Consider the following 27,505-nt stretch of genomic DNA (forward strand, 5'->3'; position numbering starts at 1 on the left):
ATTTTTTTTGTATACGTATAAATAAAAATGTTCTTCATCATGTAAAACCTTTTTTACGCGATCATCGCGAAAATAAATAAAAAATCGCGTTATTATATTTTTTCTGCGCTATTTTTTGCGCCAGATCGATAGTGTCCATTTTTGTCCCAGTATTCCTTATTTCTTTTCAATAGTTTCTGTTTCCTGTAATTTTAAATGTATGTAAAAAGAATCTTTCGGTAGTACTATGAAAAATTGAAAATACTTTATAACCTACACACTAAGATTTAATTCCTTTGTTCGGTAATATTTTTGACGAGATCTTTCGGTAATCTATAGAAATAACCGATATTTCGGTACATGGGTTTTATTTTACAACAATTATGCAAATTTTTACCGAACGATCAGTTTAACGTAAATTTTCAATACAGAATTCTGTATTAGATATACAGTTGATACGGTAAACCTGAGTAGTCGCCGAATACGGTAAAAATCATACTGTCCGTTTGGTAAAGTTATCTTCCAATAACCGAACTTCTGTGAAAACTGATTGTCATGAAACTAACTGTCAAACAGTTATTAAAATATTCAGTGAGTGTCTTTTTATTAATCAAACGAAAAAAATGTTGAAGGGTTCATCGAATGGATAGAGGTACAGGTGATAAAAGTTTTTAAGAAATTAGAGCCACTAACAGCTTTTTGTTTACTTATAGGCAGAAAATAATTTTGAATCACTTGCCACTTGCTGCCAACACAAATTGTTCAAAGGTAATTTTTGTTGAACTCGACGGATTGTGCAGTGTTTTGGAAGGCGCTCATAATTCCGGTCAGTCGGAACATCTGACACTTTTTAAATTTCTCGTGGAATAAACCCATTTTCTCCATTCGTTTTTGTGAATATGTGTTGTTTTTTGAAATCCGAAAATCCAGAATTTTAACCAAAGAAAAACAAACAAACAAAAATTACCGAACAATCTGTTAGATCCATTTGGTTTACAGTTTACGGTAGTTGTTTGACAGTTCAATTCAATTCAATTACCGAACTGATTACCGAAGTTCAGCTGTTGAAAAAAATTGCCGAATACTGCGAAATATTCTAAGTGTGTACGGATTCCATCGGTAGGTTATCAGCAAATTATTCGCTGTTTCTTGTTTATTCTAGTGTATTCTTATCAAATCTAATGTTTGCTATTGAAACATTCTTAAACAATAATTTTCCATGGATAGTGTTTCCTTTCAAATCCAGTAGAATGCATACTTTTTGATGTTCTAATATGAGTACTAAATATGGCCCAAGAATTTATTTCTCAATTTATACAATTAATGAAATTTAGATAAAATGAACAATTTACATCATGGAATTATAATTCCTTGTTGCTGAAAAAAGATTTCCAACAATTCTGAACAAAAATTTTCTCTAACCTGAAGCACTTTCCTCCGACGCTGCTTCACTGCAATTATCCATCGGCTCTTCGTTACAGCTGGAATCCGGCGATGTAGTATTTTCCCGGAAAATTTCACCGTTCGATCGTACACCGTGTATTTCCGTTGAATCGTCTTCATTGCTCACTATGTTGGTACTAGTATTCTGAATAAGAGATTCGTGGCTTTCCGGTTTGGCCAGTAAGCGCTCAATACTGAAGTTATTTTTCACTTTAATGTTAGTCGAACTGCTATTTTTCACCGTATCCATATTGAAAAGTCGCAACTCAATCGATCTTTATTCCACTTGACTCGCGCACGATCTCAGTACGTTACACGTGTTAATTCGTCGACGCACAAAATTTATCTAAATCTAGGAAAATCGTTCGCGCGCCTCCTATTCCATTAACGAAGCCGCGAAGAGACCAGTTTTCCCGCAGTTGAATACGATCTTCTGCTGCAGTTTCCCATTCTTGTCATCTTCCCTGCTCTCTTCGCACGCTCATTTTTATCACTTATCCGCGTATGTTGACCGAGCGGCTCGATGGGAACGCCCTATTGGCTAGTGTCACCGTCGGTAGGCGTGTCCGTTGGAAATCGTTCACATCATTTACCCAGAGCAAGGCGATAAATCATGCTAATTACTGCCGAAGGAATGATGATCTTCTTGCCTAGTGCGGGGTTACCCCTACGGTAAGTGTTTGTATGCCGGCTCCGGATCGGTTCGGGGTGCTGTCGCACTAATTTTCTCTGTTGATCATCATCACTTACTGCTAAATGGTGGCTGATGGTTTGGGGATATTTTTAGATACGTTGTTAAGATAAGTATTGTATTTTGCAACGTTTTGATTTTCGAAAGTGTTCTTTCATTTTTTTTTTCAAAAAAAAACTTTTCTTTGTTTTACCAAGTTAAAAATAAAATGTAGTGATGAAAGTTGCTTTTGAATATTTCCTGATGCTCAAGATAAGTTTTTTATGTCTGCACGAGGAATGCATCATTGAATATATTCTAAATTAGTTTGTCAAGCTCCTCCAATTTTCTTCTCGTGCCCGTTTGATCTTATTTCAAGCAATTATCATCGCTTCATTTCATCGTTAGTATCCCATATGTTTGCTTTATAGGCGCGATATTTATTTTGAATATTGAGATGTTAAAATTTGACGTTGAGAATTGCGCACACGATAGCTAAGGGTGTGATGCGGACGACGTTCGGTGTCACTTGGAGACCGCGACTTTCTGCTGTGAGCGGTAATGAGACTATACGCTTCGGACGTATAGGCATTTATGTGACTGTAATTAGGACCTCATTTTTCAAACCCGCGCGCTTGGGAATGGCGCATGTGATTTTAATTAAGTCTGAATTTTTGGAAGAGTTTGAGACGTTTCTAATGATAATCTGTTCGCATTGAAGCACAAGATCATTATAAGTTTTACGCGAAAACGTGCACTGTATTGGCATACCAACACACTGCAATTCTCAATAAGACGGTGAAGAATACTAGCTGTTGTCAATCTGCTTACTGCAATTCTTAGCTTGAACAAATATTCCCATATAGAAAATCAAATCATCATGGAATCAAAGTTCAGTATTATAACAAGAAAATCACTATAAACCTTAATTTCTATGTAATGTATTCATGCTAAGTAGTCTTTTACTTAATGTGGACTAAAACGAAAATAGGGAAAACTTTTCTAAATGGGATTGACTTCTATACTCTTAGAGTGAATTACAATACTCATTTATGCAAAACGGTTGATTCATTATAGTGACGTATTGAAATCTTCATCCGAAAACTATGTTTATCAGCTAAAGTACGTGTATTAGTTATTCCATAGATTATATTAAATCATTTTTGAAGTCATTGAGCGAAGACTAACAGACTTCACGTGCGTATTGATTGTTTATCATTTCCATTATATTATTGCTATTTAACACGAAAAATGGTTAAACTGTTATGTTGGTTGATCTGGAAAGCTGACTGTTGAGAATAAAATATAAATTTAGCTAGTTTAAAGTAGTACCTAGTATCTAGACAAAATTGAAGAAAATATGTTTGAAGAAACTGTTTGTTGAATGAAGAGATAATTTGGTAAAGTAGAAAAGAGAAATTCCAGGAATTGTCGCATGAAAGTAGGAACCCAGTGGACCTATTATAGGTTTAGTTGGATTCCACACGGCTGATCCTAGATACTACATACTGTTCACTTGTGTGTTTTGATCTTTTTTCGGAACATTCCTAGTCGTCCAAGAACTTCAGTGAGAACAGGTCTTAAGATCTACACGAATATTCAGCAGCTTATGTATAATTTTTCAATGCTGGTCATAGTCGTAGAGCTATAACTCCAGGTAGTTTTTAGATGGCCTAGAGCAATCTCAATTGTCCTATTGATCGCATGTGACTTCACGAATATGGACCGAGAATGATGAGTTCGGTTATGCACTTTGTTACACTGGTAGATCTTGAGACCTGAACTTTAGGTAGTTTTTGGATGGATTATCGGTTACGTTGGTAGACCTTAAGGCCTTTTCCGAGGAGGTTTTGATTGTGCAAGTTCTTCTACAGATCTTATCACAGTATGTCAATTTTCTGTGAATAGTACTAACGCGCTCAATAGTCATATAAAAGTGATTATATACAATATTGGCTTTCCAGATAATTTCTGGATGCCCATGATCTTATTTAGATTTTTTGAAACTAAACAATTCATCAATGTACATTTCACGATATCCATATTTGTTTTGTATGTGTATAAAGATTGAGATTTCTTTTATTATTCAAAATTGAGTAAAAATCGCGTTATTTCAAATAAAACGAGTAAAAAAGGCATTAAATTCGCGTAAATTGAGATTTTAGTGTTTCAATTTCCTAGTGAACCCCTGAACCTTCCTATATAATATCAGACTCTGTCAGCTTAGAGAGAAATCAGTATTCAGTTCAGCAACGTGATCGCACGGTGTAACTTTGAATATATCATGTCATATGGATATGGGTGCGCAGTGCTGCTTTTATGTCGTTTCTCTTCTCTACTTTTATGTACGAGATTAGATGCGGACTCATCTGAGGGCGCCATTCTTGTAAAAAATTATGTTGCTTGCGATTGATCGTGAAATGTGAGAGCTGGATATCTTAAGAATATGATTTCTTTGATAACATGGATGTTCCTGAGAGTGCATATTGCCATTTGAAATAAATGTTTTCATGAAAAAAATCACATAGCATTTGCATCTTAACATCTCTATGTAGAGTTTCATAGCACGGGAATATTTTTTTGTCCCGTTTCGGCAAGTTCGGAGCCTTGTATACACGTAGTTAAACTCTTGCCTTGTTTTCTTGACGTAACTCGGCCTTTTTGGCAACATCATGTGTTGAAATATTCGGACTCCGGGTGAAAATATCCTTAATCGTTCCTTGCTCTTTCGTACACGTAATTTGCTGGTTTTCTTGATTTTTCGGGGTCGATATTCAATCTTTTCAGTGCTCTCGAGGTGGTTGAATTTTAGATTTGTTGTGTATTTCGGTTCTGTGGAAAAAAAAAGTATTTATAAGTATATTCACCCAAAAGACTAATAATCTATCTATCTATCTATCTATCAATATATATAAAATAATAGCGAAAAAAGTGTATGTTGCTAATGTTCTCTGGTATGCGTGGGCCGATCTTCGAATGTTTTTTTTTGTTCGAAAGGTGACATTTATGCGGAGGTTTTAGGCTACAGTACTTAAGGAAAAACTTTCGAGAAAGTAAAGAAAAACTAGAAAATTGGTTCGTTTAGAATTGGAAATTTTCCATTCAATGCATGCTAGATCTCCGATGATTGTTTGGCGCGTATCGAGTTATGCAATGTTGCTGCCCGCTGGAGAGCAAAATATGAATACAAGATTATTAATAAAACCGTTTATCGCCAAACGAGCTGATTTGTGCAAAAATTTCACTGAGCCTACTTGATTCACGTGTTTCTTTTTTTCGAATCACATGTTCAATTCAGGTCTGAGGACATAGGGCCACGTGTTGAGTTTTAAATCGACCACGTGGCTCGCTCAATTCCCTTTGCACATCGTAAAATTGAATGTCTGTGTGTTTGGCAGCCTTGTCGAGCCAATTTTACTTCTCTCTCCTTTTTCAGAATGCTATCAGGAAACCAAAACAAAAAAAAAATGGCGGATGCATTGAAACTGACTTTGTTTCACAGAAAAATATAAGACTTTATTTTTATCGCGATAACATATATGTTTTTATGTACTAATCGCATCTAAACTAAATTATCTAGACTTTGTCACGGTAGATTTATGATACAAGCCTTCAAAGCCGAGATATTCGATGAACAAGTAGAGGTATGCATTCCAATTTTCAGCAGTTCTTCAGTCAGAAAAAAATACAACACGACCGCTAAACTCAATGGATCATTCTGAAAATTCCACAGAATATTCTCAACTAAGTTTCGAAGACATTGTCAGGTGGGTTTTTCTATATTCTGCACCGTTTCCAAGAAAATTTAATTTGAAACGGGAAAATAGCAAAAAACTTACCACTTTACGGTACTGTCCTTAGCCCTTAAGTACGGGCGCCAAATGAACAGCATACAGGTTTCAATTTTCCGATATATAAATTTGGGTTCAATGTCGTGAAGTCAAATTATAGAACTACTTTAAGAAAAGAAAGTGATTAACGTTTTTTAATGATTCGTTGTTGTATAATTATTGCTGTCACAATGCACTGAAATTTTATTCAGAGATAACAGGATTGAGGTGTGCAGCCACTTCAAATTAACACTGTTAACTCAAACACCAAAACTGTTCGGCTCTCTACTTTGCGGAACAATTCCATTCGAATTAGAAGAATGTTTTCTGTTTTTTTCGGATTAAATTTTTCATACGCATATATCTTTATGTAAAAAAACGACGACCAAATTTCGTCAATTGCTTCGACCTCCAAATTTCTCAATTGCTTCAAATTGCAAGTTCGGTTCTTTATTTGAGTCCAAACGTCTTCAATTGGCCCAAACACAATTCGAATTATATCAATCCAGAGTACTTCGAAATTTCAAATTATTGGCGTTTGAGTGGCTATGAACAGTTTCGTCCAATATACTCAAACCATACCGTTTGCCTCCTGTTATAAAATTACATCGATGGAACCAAGATTTTGGAACTCATCAACATGTTTTACCTATTCGAACGATTCATAGCGTTTTTCATTAAAAAACATTGGTGGCGGGGATTGCTCTGGTTTCGCATTTTCGAGCAGAAATGGTAATGAAACATCGTCAGAATATTGCATTTCTGCTCGAAAGTGCAAAATCAGAGCAATCCACGTCACCAGTGTTTTCAATGAAAAATGGTATCACTCTCTTGCTCATAAACTGTCAAACTGATTTTGGTTGCATTTTGCTTGGGTCATTTGGGACTTTTAAGAGCAGGAAAAACGGCTTTAAAGTGCGAAGTGCACGTGTCTACCTATTTTGGGGAAAAATGTTGAGATCGAATCAAAAACAATTGTTAGATGATTTATTTTTACGGACCATGAAAGATAATACTTCTCACTGTGCGAGCAAAATACCATTCTACTTTACTGATCGCGAGCAATCATGAGGGTCGTTCGATTATTCTGACTTCAGAGTAATCGGAATAATTTCCATCCGAAGATAATTTTTGAGCTGTGAGAAGTTCTCCGGGACATCTACAGGTACAGAAAAAAGAAGAACAAAGTACAGAATGTAAGTTCAGGATAAATAAAGAAGGTACAGGAACAAATGCAGAAAGTACAAAACCAAGTAAAGGAAGTACTGGCATAGGTACAGAAGTTACAGGAATAAGTACAGAAAATACTGGATTAGGTAAAGAAAGTACAGAAACAAATACTGAAACAAGTATAGAAACTACAGGAACAAACACACAAACACACAAAGTATAAAATAAAGTGCAGAAAATAGAGTAACAAGTACAGAAAAAAGTTTAAAGTTCAAAAGTTAATCGCAAATGTTGTCGAGGCAACAATTTTAAATGGCAAATTAGAAGTAAAAAAAGGTTTCATTCCACGCATTCCAGTGATGCCCACTGATATGTCATTTCAATTTAAACGTCATTTTCTCATCCGTTTAACTTTTCTGTTACCGTCAATAATCGTTATGAGTCTGTAGCGGGAATTTTGAGTTTGTTTCAGATGGAAAATTGTACGCTGCCTGTTCGCGTTTCGACAAACCATCGGTTTAATATATTTTGTCCTGTTGTCCGTAATATAAAAAGGTTGGGGCCAATAACATAGAGCATTACAATGATATTTTTCTTCAATAATCATCAAAATTGATAAGTAGTTTTGATTTTCTACATTTAATCTAATACTATTGCGCTACGAAGGTGTCCGCTAATTTATTATAATTACAAATGCGTTATTAATCAGAAAAACGTTCACAGGGCATGAAGCAATTTTTACTCCACTTGCAGAACGGAAGCACTGGAAGAGTATTTCTAATTCCGTGTTCAAGAATGTTGCTGATAAGCCCAATGTTAGAGATTCACTTTCAAGTAAATACAAATACTATCATTTCACTTTAGAAGCAATTTTTGAGTTTTAAGCGTTTTAAATTTCTTTGATATGAACTGTCCAAAAATACATTACTTTCATATGAAATTGAACCATTTATACCGAAGACTGATCCCTCTCTAAACTGATAGAGTTTGGGCAAAAGTCTACGTACAGTCTGTTAAGTAAGAGGGTGTCCATCATAGTTTGCGATCGGTAAGTGATATCGACTTAAATTTTTTTTGATCGTTAACGTGCCATGAGTGTCATTTACGCAAAGCGCTTTGAGACCATGTTCTTTGCACATTTTCTATAGGACCAAAAATTAACTTTATACCGGTTGCTAATTACATTAGAAAGTCGGTATCGTTTGTCAAGAAAAGGGATTTAAAGGGTCAAGAACCGTCGATGACCTTCCAAATCGTGGCTCGATAGTAAAAGTGACCAAAAAAGAACGAAAATCGAATCGTGATTTTATTTTCGCGCAATCCTGGTTCGTCATTACGTCAAGGACAAACGAAATTGAAGCAAAAAGGTTACGAGTTATCACACGTCTCTATTTGGGTACAACTGTGCGCAAAAATGTAAAATGGCGGACCTGGATCTTGCAAAAAGATAATGATCCCAAACACCGAAGGCGGCTCTGTACTGAATATAAAGGGGGAAAATGCATCGTGACACTTGATTGGCATTCGAATTGCTTGGTGCAAATCCTTTCGAAAACGAATGGACCTACATCAAACAGAAGCTGGATAAGGTGTTTACACTTCATAGCAGCTTTCCCGACAAATTCCACTCGTTTGGAAAATGCTTCCCCTCGAATACACCGAAAATTTAGTGAGCCTTGGTGAGATGCCAAGCAATAATTGATACTGTTGGTTATTGGACTCACTGTTACACTTGAAGCGTGTTAAGTCAGAATTTATTTAATGCACTATTTCAGAATTATGCTGGATACGCACTTACTTAACAGACTGAAAACTCGTAATTGCTTTTGTATTTTAGAAGAAATTCAATGTCAAACTGTCATGAAATTAGTTTTTGAAAATGTATTTGGTTGCGCGTCTTTGAAAAATTCTAAGTATATACAAAATTTCGAAAAAAAAATCCTTTGTTTCAATTCTACTATTTTTCCTCGTATTTTGGAGAGAAAACATAAAAGTACTGAAGAAGCCTAGACGTAGTAAAAGACGTCCAGTCTCTAAAATTTGGTCTACGTGTTTCATGAACAGTTCCGTAATTAATCCATAATTTGCCCGGGTTGGTAGTTTAATGCATAGGACACTGGTCTTACAAGGCAGTTGTCGTATGTTCGAGTCCTGGTCTGGGAGGATTCTTATCATCAGTAGGATCGTAGCATTAGCCATTAGGTTCTGTACCCTAAGAATCGGTTTCGAAGGAATGTAGTACAAAGACTTTTGTCCATAATTAATATCTAATATTTGAACCAAAAATATAAAATATGAATTTATTCTTGCTGTTAATAAAATTAATTTATATATTTACTAAACTCTAGAGAATTGCCATCAATCTTCAAGTGAGGATAAAAATAATCTTTGTATAAAGTGTTTAATGAAAACGTAGTTTTTATTGAACACTTCCCCCTCTAGGTAGGCTTACGTAGCTTAGGAGTGATCCAAAGAACGTTTTCAAAGTGAGTTCACAGAATTTTTAATCAAAAAACCCTATTCCTAATCCACCTAGTGGTGTGAAAATACCTTTCTCGTGTCATTGACATAGTCCCATTGAAAAATTTTTTGCCTTATTTTATTAGGGCAATTTCTGACACAAATTTGGGCTAATTGTTTATGAAAATTCGTTCAGATTGATTTTAGTGGTTCTTGGAAGCATGCTTCAGCGCTTACGTCACATATTCTACAACATTCTTCAAACAAAGTGTATCAACAGTAACACATTTGAGTTTGATCATAGGTCACTTTCTGAAATAATTGTGCGGATAGAAAAAAATGCTTAGCTGGTTACGTTACTTGTACTCCGAAACTTCAGCCATATGATCTTTGAACTCGATCCAAAATCCAATATTAGTTTCGAACGAGCCTAAAATGATTGAAATCCGATAAAATTGAGCGGCAATGAGTTTTGAACTTCAAGTCTGTTAAATGAACCAATAGTAGCTTACAAACGTGCCATTGCAATCGGTAAATTTGAGCGGAGAGAAGAAACGTATTTTGTTGGATACTTTATGTTTTACCATTGTATCTCCGGAACTACAAGTGACAGTCATTTGATCTTCGACCGTGATCAACGACTCAAAAGTATCTCTTAAACGAGCATAAGCTTGTTATCATTTATACCATTATATCTCCGGAGCCAGCAGTAACCGCAATTTGAACTTTGAACTTGGTCAATAATTTAATAGAAACTCAAATCAGCCTGAGCTTGTTGAAATCTACTCAGCCGTCTCTGAAAAAAGTGATCGGTAACAAAAATGTGCGTTTTTCGGATTTGTCTCGACCATTATATCTCCAGAACCAGAAATGTCCTGCATTTGAACTTCGAGCTTGGTCAATGATCTTGTAATTGTTTTAAAACGAGCTATATACACATAGTTAGAATAAGCGGCAATAATAAAATGATTCTGTCGCAATTATCCACTGCCCATACAGAATCGGATCGCGAAACGAGAATAAGCGACCATTTGTTGCTTTAGAGAGAATCCTCACAGCAGCGAGCTAACCTTTATTTCTCATACAGATCATCGAGAGAAATTCGCTCTCGCACTGGTGTCTATTCTATGTTAAATGAACCATGCCGGTTTTTTGTTGCTGTGGTGATATCCGTCTCTCTTTGATGGCACTGATTCAATTGTGTGAAGAGTTGCTAGTGAACGTTCTTTGATACGATAAAAGCCATCCTTGAATGTATCAACACATCTTGCACGATAAGAGAACTTGCTGACGACAGCGTTGTGTCTATTACAGGACCCAAAGCTGCCGATCTGCAAAGACTTATCCACATGGGCTCTTCAAATGGGTATTAAGTTCTTTACGGAGAAAACTGAGCTGGTTGTATTTTCAAGGAAGCGAGAACCAGCACAATTACAGCTTCAATTAAGGGGTGAAATCATAGCTCAGGTCTTCACATTAAAATATCTCGGGGTCTGTTTCGACTCCAAAAGCACATGGAGATGTCACATTAGATATCTGAAACAGAAATGCCAACAAAGAATAAACTTTCTTCGTACAATAACCGGATCATGGTAGGGTGTCCACCCAGGAGACCTGATTAGATTGTATCAAACAACGATATTGTCCGTGATGGAATACAAATGCTTCTGCTTCCGATCCGTGTCTAACATTCATTTCACCAATCTGGAAAGAATCCAGTACCGTTGTTTGCGTATTGCCTTGGATTGCATGCAATCAGTCACGTACCCAGAGGGGGGGCCTGAGGGGCCCTGGCCCCTCCCGAAATCAAGAACATATAATTATTTAGAATGTCTCAGACATGTAACAAGACAGTAAACGTAATACAAAATCAGTTCCAGTGGAAAAGTTTTAAGTGTATGTTAAAAACAGCCGTAAAAGGCACACTGAGAATTAGGTACATAAGCAATCTTCAGTAACATTATTTTTTAATCTTTGGGCCCCTCCCGAAATGAAATCCTGGGTACGGGCCTGCATGCAATCTACTCATAAGATGAGCCTCGAAGAGCTAGCGGGCGTTCTTCCGTTGAAAAACCGGTTCTGGGATTGCTTATTCGATGCGACATTTTGAATCCTCTGGTGAATGAAAACTTCGAAAGGTTAGTTGAGCTCAATTCTCAAACCCGTTTTATGTCCTTGTATTTTGATTACATGGCTCAGAAAATAATCCTTCTTCGTTTGTTTCCAACCGTGCTCATTGCTTGGATACTTTTGATTCAACTGTGTTTTTTTTCCACACATCCATGAAGGAAGAGATTCTTGGAATTCCGGATCACGTACGCCCTCAAGTGGCCTCTAATATCTTTTATTAAAAATTTATAACAGTCAAATGTAATGTTTTATACAACAAGTCCACGGGTTTCGGCATCTTCAATCAAAACATCACCGCTTCGTACAAACTCAGTGATCCGGCTTCAGTTTACGAATACAGAATTAGCTGCTATTCAGTACACCCTTGAGATCATTGAAACCTTGCCCAAAGACCATTACTGCATCGTCACGGACAGTCTGAGCTCAATAGAGGCTCTCCGGACGATGAAGCCAGGAAAACATCCCCCATATTTTCTGGGGAAAATACGGGAACGTTTGATAGCTTTATCAGGACGGTCTTATTCAATATCGTTAGTCTGGGTCCCTTCGCATTGTTCCTTTCCGGGCAACGAAAAAGCAGACTCACTGGCTAAAGTGTGCGCATTAGAAGGTGATATTTGTGAAAGACCAATCTGCTTCAATGAGTTTTTAAGTATTTCTCGTCAGAAAACTCTCGAAAGTTGGCAAACTTCATGGACGAATGACGAACTGGGACGATGGCTACACTCCATTATCCCTAAGGTATCGACTAAACCTTGGTTCAGGGGGATGAACGTGAGTCGTGATTTCATTCGTGTTATGTTACGGCTCATGTCAAACCATTATACATTCAACGCACATTTCCGGCGTATCGGGATCGGGTTCTGCACCTGTGGCGACGGTTATCAGAACATCGAGTCGTGTGGTCGTGCGTAGAGTATCGCGACGCTAGGTCGGAGCTAATGGAATCCCTTAGGGCGCCTGAGATTCTGGTTCGAGACGTGTTATACCTCGCTCAGAAAGTATAATCTCCAACTACAGGTTCGACACTAACATCCGCCCGATTCTTTCGATCTCCAGAACTAACAAGATCTAACGTAAACATATGAAAATTGGTTATGTGCCCTAGCACAAAATTTGGCTAACCCCTGAATGACCAAACCTGAAGCGGTCAGCAAAGTCGAAAACACGTTTTCGTTCGGCACGTCAGTATAGACATTGCATTTCGATGCAAAGAAAAAAAAGTGTTCTGTAAATAGCAGAAACTTTACGTCTGCTTAGCGGTTCAAATTGAACTGCCGAGTTTTGCATAAAGCAGTTCAATTTGAACTGCTATGCACTGATGAGTCAAAGACGAAACGTAAACATATCAAGATCTTTTTCCTGTCACTAACCTTTTCGCTTCTCCTCTCCCCGTTTCTTTACCATCTCGATATCGACTAATTAGATCTCTGTCGTTCATAGTCATTTTGTTCCCATATCCCCTTTTAACTCCGTTTTCTGCAATATTTACTTCTCTATACTTTTTTTCATTTTCTTCCGTAACATCAACATCATTGCCCACGGAAGGCCGCTCTAGTCTATGAACAGCATGCGGGCCACCCGCCGGGTATTCGTAACCTGGGGGTGTTTCCCGCGGACCCACATGGACCGAAGGATGCGGTCAACATAGTTACATACCAACGTCATCTAGAAGACTCATGATACATTCAATCCACCGGCCGGTGCTGATCGCCAGCTGAAGGCTGGATCTGCCAAAGTCGACTACTGCGACCCCAATACGACATTATCTAATGATACTATCATAGTTTTAAGTTAGTCGTTAATTAAAAGTAGAAAAAGCGCTTAAGCGGTGTGCCTGAAATATTATACTATTGAATACAAAAAATCCACCACAAAGTATGTATATGTTTGTATGTATGTGGGAAGCTACCATCAGTTCAAGACATTATCAGTGTACAGTCACGTCCGAGGGGCCCTGGCTCCTCCCGAAATCAAAAACATATAATTATTTAGAATGTCTCTGACATGTGTTACAGAAATAAAAAGACAGTGACAGACAGCTTTTAATTTTGAAAAAAAAAACGGCGGAAACAAAGTTGTACACCTGATATAATTGGCATGTTTCACAATTGCTTCATATCGGTTATTTTTGTGAGATATGTTAGACAAATGATTCAACACGTTTTTGTGAGGGATGTAAAATTCATTCATATTGCTGCTTGTGAAACCAACTCAAAAACCTGAATGGTTTAAGTTCCACATCCGGATTGTGAACTGACTGTACAACAAAATGATTTGAGAAGTTTCAATTCCGGTTTGCACTTAGCATATATTACTGTAATGAAACATATGAAACAAGGAACAATGTTTGCTACTTGGGAAGCAATCTTCAGTAACATTATTTTTTATTCTTTGGGCCCCTCCCGAAATGAAATCTTGGGTACGGATCTGTTAGTGTATGCGGGTAGACTTACAGTGGATCCGAATTTGATTAACAAATTGCTTTGATATAACTGCTGTTAAGAAGACCAAATTGAGTTTTGAGGATCCGGCGCCTTCCAGCAAGAATTTCGCTATCCCAGCTTAAGCCCGCCTGATGGTTTGTTTGTTAGAAGGGTGCGTCTTACTCATTTCAGACCTTCAGGGAGAAACACAAAGGTTCCCCCACGTGACTCAGGTTTTCAATCCACTCCATCATCCAGTCAGTCACTAGTTAGATACCCTGATGCACTCCCTGCCCCTTCCTCTATCAATCCACCACAAAGTTTTGATATACTGTTTTTATGAGTTATAAGAAAATAAAAAAAAACGCATTAAAGCTGATATATTTTTAATGTTTAATAGAATTATTAAAGAATTTATACATAATATATTGAGTGTTCTCGCACATGTGTCTTTGTTTCTAGCTCCGGTTTTAGATCTAGTTCTTGCGCAATACTTGCAATTTTGTAGGCCTACGAATAAATGCACTTTTATTGGATAATTTTGGAAAGTACATCGTCTCTCAACGAGTATCTTTGCAGTCGGCAACTAAGTTTAATGAATGAAATTAACAAAATCGTCGCGATCATCAGCGTCGTTGTAACTACACCATGTACATAAATCTATAAGATTAACTATAAACATAAATCAAATCAGTTAGTAGAATGCACATGCCGAGCGTCGCACTGGCACGGCAGCAGAATACTAGCGAGTGTCACTTATGTGGTTTTGCTACAAATATACGGTTGACATAAATAGCGGTACGGCGGTACACGGTAATTCCTACACCTTTGGCTCTAGTAGATTGGAACACGCGTATTTTTCGGGATACAACCAAAGCAGATTCTTCAATTTTCTCCTCCAAAGAAACATGCCGTCGTCACCTTGCATTTCGGGTTTCCAATTTCACAAACCACAAGGCGGTCGTCTTTTCCTGCTTTCGGTTTATTTCATTTTCCCAATTTTCTTTTCTCTCTGCGCGCACACAACAACATGCTTGTTATGTTTTGACAGTTATTTGACTCGAGCGATGAGCTCAAGATGCGTTAAATGAGTCTTTAATTTCAGATTTATGATCTCAATTTTCGTAGGCTACGTAATGGTGTTGATCAGTGCTGTAGTAAAATGATTATCCGTAAACGTGTGCTCCGAGTTTTACGATTTATTAATTCGTTATAGGGAAGATACATGCCTGAATTTCTGAGATATTCGGATCGAATGTCCTTCACATTATGTTTGTCGCACGAATGATGTACTCATACGCCTGTTTACTATCTGGTTAACTACACAAACAATTTCATCTCCAGATAATAATCTGCAATTGATGTTAGAATATCTGTGATTCGACTGGTCAATAGCTTTAAAACATTGTGATGTGATCACGACAAAATAGGAATATCTTGAAAAATTCGATGAATAAGAAATTTTCGACATATCCTAACCAACGTTCTTCTACTTTATGTATATCTGAAGTTTTCTAATTTTCCTTCTGACACTGTAAACTTTTGTTTAAATTGCGGAAACCCGTGTATAGACAGATATGCATATAACGACATGAGTTCCTCGAAGACATTTTTCTTGTACAACAAAAATTAGGAAAATGAATGAGTTCGGGATTTATTTTTAATTCCAAACAAAATTCTAGCGATTTTCCGACTTTTTTGTCTCTGTTCAGCTCGTTTGTTTCCTCTACGATTCTGCTCGCAGTCGGTTCCTACTACTGACTGTCACTCGGAAGGCAAGCAATAAATTACCGACGGGAAACATCGCATCACAGAAGCGATAATTGTTGAGTAATTAGAGTATAATTAATTGCCTTGTACGAGAGGGCAAGCAGGAATTGGTTTTATTTAAAAGGTAAAATCAGGAAAAGGCGTTACTCTGGAGGCGAGTACAGATAGCTTTGGAAAATTAACCGGAAAAGGGTGAACCTCAATGCGATCAATTTAGCAAAGTTGCGTCGTAAATAGAGATGAGAATCGGTTTCTCTGAACATCTGACATCTTGAGAGTAAATCTTTCGAAATAATGAATCAAAAACACAAAGTAACGAAAGCTGAATGTTTTATTGCTTCCTTCCTGAATTTTGTAAGCGTAACATATTTTCCACATTCCTAACTAATGAATGTATTTGTACCGATAGTGCTCTGTATTGCCTAAACCGGCGCCACCAATGTCCTGGAATCAATAATTGAACTAATCTGTCGTGAGTATAGGGACGCCAGAAACGGTTTGTGAATTCCAGAACGTCTGCTGAGGACATGTGCTACTTTTCGGTTCGAGCGGGGAAGACTTGTTAAAATGAACAAAAAACGGCATGACGAGATCTTAATCATTGTTCCATGAGTTCCATACATTTGCTTCTGATATCCATATGGTGGTTCACATTAGGATATTCGGCGCGGAATGTGTTGGAAATTGTATCAATGAATATTTTTATGAATTTTATGGCGCCATTCGCTTAGGATTGAGCATTGTTGGCATCTTCTGTCAACAAATGTTTGTACTAGGGAAAATAGCTCGTTCAGTAGGTCTAGTTCTTTCTACTATTCGTCATCATAGTACTAATGCTGTAAAAACGATAAGATTTGATTAGTAGTTCCAATTTCGTTTATAAATCGAAGTGTAGCATTCGATTTGTTACCAGGCGTGCCGTTGGTGTCGTTGAAATGTTCTTTCAATAAGTCGATTGGTTCGGCCGCAGTAGGACAAGTGGCACTACCCTGTTGAAACCACATTTCGTCCACATCCACATCCACATATCTTGCAGATTTGGAAACGAAAATTTATTGATCATGGTTCTGTATCGATTACCATTCACGGTAACGCGTCGTCCTTCCTCATTTTTAAAGAAATAAGAACTCATGATTCCACCAGCCCATAGACTGCACCAAACAGTACATTTATCGGGATGCATCGGTAATTCTTGAATGGTATGTGGATTATCTTTGCTCGAAATACGACAATTTTTCTTGTTGACGTATCCATTCAACCAAAAATGCGCTTCATCACTGAAGAGAATTTTGCGTTATAGGAGTGTATCGAAAAGTAGTTAGCAACATTGATTATTGAATAAAAAAGCGAAAAAAAAACATATTTTTACATCAGTTTTCGATATATTGTTAAAAATGCATTTTTATGCATTTCACTGATTATATTGAAGAAAATCCTAGTTTCTGTGAAACGCTCGCACTTCAGACTTGACATTCTTCATTAAATTCTGCACAGTTACTTTTGTGACTTTCCTGGTGGCAGCTGTCCAGTTTTTTTAACTCCTGCATGTTTTGGGATACTGTACCTTCCTTCCGAAAGTGCCGCTTGACAATTGCCCAATACCTTTCAATTGGCCGAAGATCCGGGCATTTCGGTTTCCACGAATTGTACATTATTTTTTGACAACCACTGTAGAACGGAGTTGGCGTAGTGGGCTGAAGCCAAATCCGACCAGAAGAGAGGAATAGCCTTATGCTTTCTGTACAGTGGCAGCATTCTCTTCTTCAAACATTCTTCCTCGTACACCTTGGCGTTAATTGTGCCCTTCGTGAAGAAAATCGACGATCGCAAACCACAGGTACAAATTGCTTGCCAGACCAACACTTTCTGGCCAAACTTTTCCATCGCCACCGTGGTGTCAGCGTCGTCCAGGTCCTGGTATACCGATTTCGTATAATATTGCGGTCCGGGCAGCGTTCGAGAGTCTTCCTTGGCGTAGGTTTCGTCGTCGATCAGGATGCATCCGTCTTTATTCTGTAGAATCCGGTTATACAGTTTTCGCGCTCTTGTTTTGGCCTGAACTTGCTGTATCAGGGACTTTTTCGGCACCTTCTGTTTCTTGTACGTTTTCAGGGAGTTCCGAACTTTGACCCGTTGAATCATCCCGATGCTGGTGTTGAACTACTTGGCCAAATCCCGCGTCGACGCCGATGGGATTTTTCTGATGTACTCAACCACTTTTAAGTCCCGGCCGGGCTGGAAAGGGTCATGGAAAGGGTCTTACAGAACTTCTCGATAATATTTTTGACACTGGTGTGGTGCACTTTCACCCGTTTTTCACTTTCGTTGTACGTGACACCACTTTCTGAGCACCAAGTGTGCAGAATTTTCTTTCGTGTTTCCGGATCAATTCGACTCATCATTGAAACGATAAACCGTACCGAAACCAATCGATTGCGCAGCTGTTATAAAATTAAGCCATTTCAGAGTAATAACTGTTTGAATGTTGCTAACTACTTATCGATACACTCCTTAAACAGTTTTATTTGAACACTGATTTAGAAAAATAAATTTCCACTATTTGGAAGCCTTGTTCTGGAGTTAATCGATTCATGATAATTTTCCAAACAATATTGAGTAGAGACATCACTTGACACTGCCAAATCAACTTTTAGACAATAGAGTCATCCCTATTGAAAAAAACAAACCTCCTTGAAACACTCGTAAGTGACCGTCATCTCATTAATAGAGTCGCAATATTATTTTGCCGATTTTTCGACTTTCAATCAACGAATTGTGATAGAATCGGATACAACATCTTTGTTTCGACTCTAAGAAGCAATATCACAATACCATTTTTTTTTCGAAATTGCTTTGTTAGAGTTGTTGTTATAGCGACGTGAAAACTCGAAGCGAATGCATCCATTTTCATGTTTTCATCAAGGTCAATCTATCGAACAGAGACAGTAGATCTCACTCTAACTAATGGTTCTCGTATATAAGATGACTACTGGGACCGTTGCCCTATAACTCAAAAACAGCTTGAATCGAAATTTAACATCCGTGCAATATAGAATTGATTTTTCAATTAGTAAAATTGTATTTTTTAAGCAATACTCGAAAATTTCTTAAATTTTTTCGCAAAGTTCAGGATATATGAAAGATTCAATTTAATGCTTCTTATATGTGCACCGCAATAGATGTAAAAAAAATATTTTATCTGTCAGGATATCGAAAAACAATTCTGTAAAAGCATTACATGGTTTGAAGTGTAATGAAATAAAAAACAAACGATCGATAGCAATAGCGCGTGACTTGAACCGAGAAACATTAGATCACAAAGCACGTGAATTGATCGACTGAGCCACAGAAGCACATACCTGCTTCATAAATAATTGATACATATAAACCCATACAGAGGCACTTTGTAGCCGAGTGCAGATTACAGTCGGAGTTATGAATTATATCGTTTGTAGGAATATGTCACCTGTAAAATTCTTTTTTTTCTGTGTGATTACCCTGGAATATGTTCGGGAGATTTTCTGTACAATGAGTATATTATTTTATACACAAATTTTCAAGTTCCTAACAAATTAGTTCACGTTCCTAATTATTTAGTTCCAAGAAAACCAATTTTCGTCTCGATTTGATAAATATCAGGCTTAACAATTGGAATATTTTTTTGATTTCGATTATTATCGAAGTCCGCATGTTAAGAGTAGAAGTAATCATAGTTCTTATAAAACAGTTGACTTTCAAGCTTGGAGCGAAATGTCTGCAATTCCTGAAATCAAGATCGACTTTTTCAGATTTGGATGTAATATTGTACAAGTCCTCAGTACAAACCATGCATTTACGCACAGAGTGTGGGACTCTCCACAGAACTACCACTGTATAATGGGAATTACCCACTAAAACACCTTGGATCTTCCACCCTACCTTGCCGGAATTACCGTTAGGTATTACTTCGGGGTGGCACCCTTCTCGGCCAAATGCATCGCCAGGACGTCTGCGTCGTTCTCTCCTACTTTTGGACCATTTATTTCTCGACTTTGAGCCACTCGTTTCGCTACAGGGGATCGACCAGGAGGATGTCGAGGTCGGTCCGGCGATTCCGGTTGGAGCTTGGCTTCCGGTTCGTTGGCGCCTAGACGACCCAGGGCTGGTCTACGTCACGAACTACTCGGCTAAACCCCGACGATGGATATAGCCTACACTGACGGAATTGTTCCCCGATGATGCAAGTTTCCTCGAGACCGACGGTCCCGAAATCCGTGAACGGTTCGAACGGCAGGATGCCTGGATCGGTCCAGTGATTCCGGTTGGATGGCTGAACCGATTTTTACAAACTTAGATTCAAATGAAAGGTCTTACCATCTCTTAGATTGATATTGAATTTTACTCTGATCCGACTTTCGGTTCCGGAATTACAAGACATTACGTGCAAATCTATGAGAAAATGCGTATTCAATTTTCTCAGAAATTTCTCGACCGACTTTAATAAACTAAGATGCAAATGAACGGTCTTGAAATTCTTTAAAAAGTCCCCGGTTCCGGTATTACAGCGCGATTAGCGAAAATTTTCAATTTCATGAGTTTTTTTTCACAAACGATGGCGAAACGAGGTGCACATTTTTATAAAATTTACTGGTACATTCATCTAGTTGGCAGACCTTGTTAGTTGGTGGATATATAAATCTGCTTTGGGACTATTAGTGCCCGGCTTCCGCTTCCGAACGCACCGGTGATAGTGAAGAAAAGCTCCATAAAACGGAATTCACTTCGATTTCTCAGCAACGGTTAATCTGATATTCACAAGTCATGATTCAATTGAAGCTCTCAGTGTCTTAAAAGACACTGTGCAATTTCATCCAGATCCGACTTCCGGTTCCGAAATTATAGGGCAATGAGTACATACAAAATGATGCCAAATCGGTATGCATCGGTACGTGCTGGTACGGAAGAAGAAGAAAACGCACCCGCCTAGTACACAGCGTGCTTTGTTCAATTTTGTTTAGCGTGCAGGGTTGCCACATTTAAATCTATATTAACTTGATATAACTGTTTACAAATTGAAAAGGTGATGGTAATTTATACCAAAGAAAGTTTTTGATTTTATTCATGTTTGAAAAAGAAATTTTGACAGAATCTCCTAATATGAGAAAGATATCATATACCACTAGGTGGATTAAAAAAGGTTTTTATATTGGGGTGCAACCTGGAAACGAAATAAACACATAGTAAATATTTCTACGCAACGTTTTGAATGACAAAAATTTAGAAGTGAATTTTTGCATGAGTATCCGTCGATGTAGTTAATGCTCAAATTTACTTTCTAGATTAATAAAACATTCAGTTTGATTATAAATAAATAAATATAAATTTTAATGACTTAGAATTTTATGTCTTGAAAATAACGGTTATAATTATCTAATTAATTAAATAATTAGACATGTATTTGAATGAGTTTTACATTACCCCCCCTTATCTATGCAAACAAAAATTCCGGGTTTGTGAGAAATGAGCCTGAATACACCTCTAATTTACGCCAAAATGCACACGTACACGTTTAGAAGTTTCCCAAACCCATCAGTCAGTCCGAAGATGTGAAAATTTCTGTCGGACGGAGGATAAATATAAGTTTTTTTTCCTGGGATCTAAGCCTCTATGTTCCGTGCATACATACAAACACGCAGTATCTCTATTCTATTCGCTCTATTTGTCGAGCTGAATCGATTGGCATACGATACTCGGCCCTCTGGGTTCTGGATATTTACAAAGTTAGAGCGAAATTTATACGTTATTTTTATTTATTTAAAATTTTTTAAGCAGGATCCCCTTTTTTGAACTTTTCAAAAGGGGAACCTGCTTTAGAAATCTCTTTTGCATAATACAATAACAGTGAGCTTCATTTTAATCATTTTGACCACTGCTTCCGCTAATTCTGGAACCTGCTAATTCTGGAATTCGAATTCTGCTAATTCTGGAATTCGATTTGTTTAACCATTCAATTAAATATTGAAACAGTTTCGAGCGCACTTTCAAGCTTTTAGCATCGTCGTTTTAACTAATGGTTTGTCATTTCAGTAACTCATGCTCCTGTTATTTCGGAAATTCAAGTCGGACCAAAAAGAAAAAAAAATGAAACCATTCCCTGAAAAATTCAAGAAAATGGAGTTTATTAGAAATATAGAGTTAAGTCAGGTTGATTTCGTCAAAAGCCGTTCCTCCGTGGTCGTTACGCTGAATTAATTACACTGAAGTCTTTTTTATGCGAGTTTACGTACCGCTTAAAAAAATCGCATAACTCTGAAAATTCGCATAAAAACCGCATAGCTCTGAAAATTCGCATAAAAAAGTCGCAAAAAAAAACCGCATAAAAAGACCGCATAAAAAAGACCTTAGTGTATTCTTAAAATTTGTTTCAATGTCTTAAAGGGGTAAATTTTTCGTATAGGACTTCGCCGCCGTTGGTTCGTATATAACGAAATTATAGAATCTATCTTTGGGTGAACCAGCAAAAGTTAATAAACCTACACTTATGTACTTTCTGCTGCGACAGGCGGGTCTCCTCTTGAAGTGTGTTGTGACTTTCGTCTACGGTGGTCACCGGCGACATCCGTGGCTCATTGCCTCCTCACCCAGAATCATCTAGAAAATTGACAAACATTTCTTTAACAAAAAAAAATAATAAAAATATTCGTTTAGATCTACATTTTCTATTGATCTAGAAGATCAGTAAATTTTACTGAAGCGCTCCCCAAGGTTGGGACGGGACGGTTAAATCAATTGGTGCATCATGACCGTTATGTAGTTTGATTGATAATTTGATCAGTTTTAGACAAACTAATAATTGATGGGTATAAAAATCACTTTTTCCACACAGTATTTCGCTAAAGTCATAGATGTATGAGAGACTACGTTTGAATTAGGTATGGTTATGCTTTTGTTATAATGGTAGATATTAGGATGTACTTTTGTTCTAAATAGACGATGAATGAATTGTTCGATTGTTAAAAAGGCAAGATATACTGATGCCATGACGAAAAGTTTGTAAATAAAACACAAGTCATTCGACGATCGTTTTGTTCACATAATTTCCAAATCCTCTTGGTTTTCCGTAGACTATCTTTCGATATAATTTGTATCATTACATTGTAAACCACGACTAATTAATGCGGATTTGTGGGCGTGGCTACGTGCCCCAAACGACTTACGACTGTCCGTGTCGTATCCTGTCCTTATAGTAATATGTTAAATTTTCACAGTTCTTTTCTCGAACGGTTTCTCGCAGGCACGTTTCTCCTGATCAATCGCATCATTTTGTCCCACTGATGCGCACACATCTGGTTGTCTGCTGAGAAAATGTAAGTTTTGCTCAACTGGCAACGGGAACGATAAATCCTTCTCAAATTATTTAGTTGGCGTCGGGCAGCAATTAAGCGTACCGCACCGCTGCTGCTCGTTGATGAGATGATCTCAGCGTCCCGGCGTGGCTCATTGAGCGGATAGTTTAAATCCTTTTTTCACGCGTGTGCACATAATGTGACAATATTTTGTTAATTTGACGCTCTTTTATAACTTGGCGGTTAGGTTTTAATAAGCGACGGTGGTTTTAGTTTTGGATCCTAACCAACCGTTCATGCCTATGTGACGGCGAAGCTTGTAATTTATTGAAAAGAGCGGCTTCTACGAAGTGTGTCTTAAAGAAGTTTTCATCTGGTGGGCACACAAAATCTGTAATATGATATATGATATATACGATTCTTAAATGTGGAGTCATTCACCACAGCAAACCAATAAGGCCGATTATCTGGTCGCTAATGGAATGAACACAACATAATTCACATTTTATCTTGTAATTACAGGCGCCTTCAAAAATGCTGGATGATATAAGTACATGCTTAAAAATGCTTTCATAATTCTCATCCTCCGAAGCGCGCTGAATCAAAATGTTCCAATGCTTCACCCAACACATGTTCTACTCAGTAATTATGGCACTAGGATGCACCCGTTTCTTTCCCGGTTTTCCACTGATGGAATGAAACACGCGTTTACCTCGTTTTAGTGCGTTTCTACAATCCCAGCAGCGTATACAGGAGCGTTGATCCGTTTAGCATTCTTGGAAATCGTAACCAAAAATGAAGAATACAGGTCCAGTTCCTTCAATGCGACGAAAAATCATATTAATTAAAATATTTTTCATGTTTTTTCTTGCTCGAACAAGTGTGAGTAAAAAATCTGATGCTGGCTGCTCATTTGGGATCCCCTTTTTCCTGCTAAGGCTGCATGGGTGTAATTATGAAAATATTTTAACGATACTCGAGTATGATAAAGTGGGTGACAATTTATGTGGTTTAGAGAAATTTATATCACACAATAAATCAACAGCAGAAACGGCTTCATTATGCCGCAATTAACGCTATAAAGAATAGAAAAAAACGCGTTCCGAATATGGTTTTTGATTTGATGAACAACATTAATGATGCTTAGAGTTACAAGTTTAGCGGATTATATTTGAGGGGCATTTTTTTGTTTTTATTCGTCGAATTAGGATTGTAACCGAAAAATTACGGTAAGAAATAATGCCTTCTAGTTTATTTGATTTGCATTACGTTGCGTTGTGATGACGGTCTTCGTAGATTGCACACCGATATTATCGTGTATTCTGCTGATTGATAAACAAGAATTGCCTAGGAAATGGTATTTTGGAAATGACACCATTCAGAGCGAAGTTGAACCAAAGATAAATAATAAAGACATGTATGTGCCTACAAAAATTTAAAAAAATCTGGTTCGTTCCCGGTACTTTCTAAAATGACCGCACTCACCGCTTGGTGGAGCGCGAGATTAATTGCATTGTTATCATTTCAAATAAAGTGTGCCATGAGTAGAACAAAATCAAATGTAAACATTGTCCCTCATTTCGGTTCTGTTTAACGAGTTGTTGGTTAAAATGGGAAAACTGTGTTTTATTGAAAATTGTCGGAGAAAATCTACAGTCGTATCGTTATTTAAATTTCCGAAGCATACAGAGAGGAATAAAGTTCTACAATAAGTATCATTTCGTTCTTCTTTTGGTACTTGATACCTTGACAAAGCAGCTTGTTCGATGCAAGCTGTTAAGAATAAAGAGTCAAAATATTTGTCAAGAGAGGATGAATTTTTCAATAAATCTTTCGAAACAATGTTCGCTCATTTCTTCCATATATTCGTTAACCACAGATTTTGATTCTTTCACACTCTGACTTTTCGTAGTACATAACGGAACGTCGGAAATCTACTCTGTTAGCACTTGGAATTTCGAGCTTTCCGAGGTTCTTTATTGCACTAGAAAGTAATCGTAGGTACCATACACGAAATGTACATTGTAACTTCCAATTAATTGCTATAATGAATATCTGCTGTAATCTGTCCTCTCGCGATTTATTTAAATACACGAGAGATCATGCCGATTACTTCAAAACAAGCAGAATATTAAGTGTAACATAAAATCTCAATATATACAAATGAGCTAACGAAAACGAATCGAAAGGGCTCTCACGGTTTGACAATTTCATTATAAATATGATGATGGGAACTCAGCAGTGTAACCAGTTTATCATCATAGTTGCTAGTTTCATGGAGGACCGTGAATGTGCGCCAAAAACAGATCGTGACTGTTATGTCTGGAAATTCGTTTGTGGTTTGAACGTCTTAACTATTTGGTAGTCACCATCACCACCCTATACGGGAAGAAATCTGTTACCGTTGTCTCGATTAGGTTACCATGAAATTTTTCAATTATTCATGATTTTATGATCAAAATGATTCAGAGTTGCGTTACTTTCGAAGTATATTTTATTTTCCCCAAGCATACATTGCAGACATTGGAATGAACGCACTACTATACGGAGAGACAGGCCCGCACCCAGAATTTCGTTTCAGGAGAGGTCAGTTGACTTTACCAGTTCCGGAAAAGCGGTTAAAAACGTCGGAATGTAACTCACACCGCTGTCTCAGATATTGTTTGGCTTATTTCACTAACTTGTATTCAAACGGAAGGTGTTATTATCCCGTATGACAACTAATTTAATCAAGATCCAACTTCTAGGTCCGGCAGTATAGGAGGATAATGAGTTTTGAAAATTTCAAATCGTTATTAGAAGTAACGATGTAACAAAAACAGAAAATTTTTCTCCACATGGTTCAAAACAGTTTCAATATCAACGTTTTGTTAGTTGGTTTTTATACAAATTTGACATTATCGGTTTGCAGCTCCGGAGGTACCGGTAAAAAATTATTAAAAAGAACGCACGTAGATTTACCTGATATAACTAGGCAGATTTTCACAAATGATAGAATGGATCAAATCTGATTCCGGCTTCTGGTTCCAGAAATACAAAATTTCGAATATTCTAAATCAAGTGTAGAAACATTACGTACTAGTGCAATGTAATGTTTCTTGAGGCTGTTTATTACCATAGAAACTAGAGCAGAGACAGACAGAGCTCGTGATCGAGAATGATGTTCATTTTTTAACAGGCAGAACTTTTCCAACTGAAAGTGTCATTATTCACTATTTGAATATGATTGATGACTGTGTCCGAGATCAGGTTATTGTATTACATTTATTTACGGTTACTGTCATGCAATTTCCGCTACACATGTCTAAGACCATTTAAATGTCCATTTATAGAGAACAACAATCCAAAAGGCTTGTGATGAAGCAATAGATTTTGAGAGGTGGTCCGAAATAGCTCCCTTATTTCGGTTCGTGGAAAACGGAAAACATCTTCTAAATTCGGGTTCAGGTTTCCGAAGTAGTGGTCTAAAATTCCAAAACCAAACTCTCATTGATTTCTCAGAGATGTTTTGAGGTTTAGGAACGGATAATAGTTCGAGGAAGCCAAATCAGATGAACAAGGTGGATGGGCAGGTAATCCTAAACCTAAGTCGTTGATTTCAACCATGGTATCGATGCTCATATGCTTCAGATAAAGCCATTCCACAGCGGTTTCGTTATTTAAGGTGAAATGTAGCGTCATAAAATGCGCGCAAAATTTTATCCGCTTCAGTTGAACGAACCGTCGCACAAAGCATACCAAGAAAAACGAACCCATAGAAACAAGAACTTTTTTCAATGATTGAACGCAGTGGGCTTACCTCTCGTTATATTGGCTTGTAAAAAAGACTGGACGTAATGGATTTTTGAATCCTTCACACTTTGAATATATGCTAATTCAATCGTTATTGTTAGTGATTACTCTTACACTAGAGCTATAAATCATGAGTAATTATGAATGACTAACATGAAGTTATATGTATATGTATTGAATAACTTGCTAACCATGTATATGCCTGAGCTTAGTAGCAAGCATGGATTCTTCTTCAAAAGAACGATTGCAGACAAGAGAACATTCAAGTATTTTCGATATCTTTGCCAGTAGTTCACCAGGCCATAAAAGTATTTACTTGACTCGCATGAGTTCATCTTACCATGCAGTTAAAATTATTTAGTGAATCTTTTCTCAAGCACATATTTGGGGCACGAAATTAAATATAAAGTTATTTCCTACATAATTATTATTCAATCGATTTTGAAAGGAAAATCAAGCGATGATTCATTGTATTCATAATAATTGAAAAACCAATGAATTCGAATAAGT

The 27,505-nt window shown here is 37.2% G+C and overlaps 1 protein-coding gene across 3 annotated transcripts in view; it reads right to left on the reverse strand.

Moving 5' to 3' along the window:
- Positions 1 to 27,505, reverse strand: part of LOC131435765 (homeobox protein bagpipe) — a 56,246-nt gene that overhangs the window by 12,456 nt on the left and 16,285 nt on the right. The window contains exons 2-3 of one of the 3 annotated variants that reach the window (XM_058603953.1): positions 22,395 to 22,508; positions 1,402 to 4,924 (exon numbers count right to left, since the gene is read on the reverse strand). In XM_058603953.1, coding sequence (XP_058459936.1) covers positions 1,402 to 1,672 — 271 coding nt within the window. In that variant the 5' untranslated portion in view covers positions 1,673 to 4,924; positions 22,395 to 22,508. Of the gene's footprint in view, positions 1 to 1,401; positions 4,925 to 22,394; positions 27,379 to 27,505 lie in introns of those variants that run through there. The other 2 variants (XM_058603954.1, XM_058603955.1) reach the window with 2 other exon arrangements.

Source organism: Malaya genurostris, chromosome 3 (genome assembly GCF_030247185.1).
Source record: "Malaya genurostris strain Urasoe2022 chromosome 3, Malgen_1.1, whole genome shotgun sequence".
Taxonomy (NCBI): domain Eukaryota; kingdom Metazoa; phylum Arthropoda; class Insecta; order Diptera; family Culicidae; genus Malaya; species Malaya genurostris.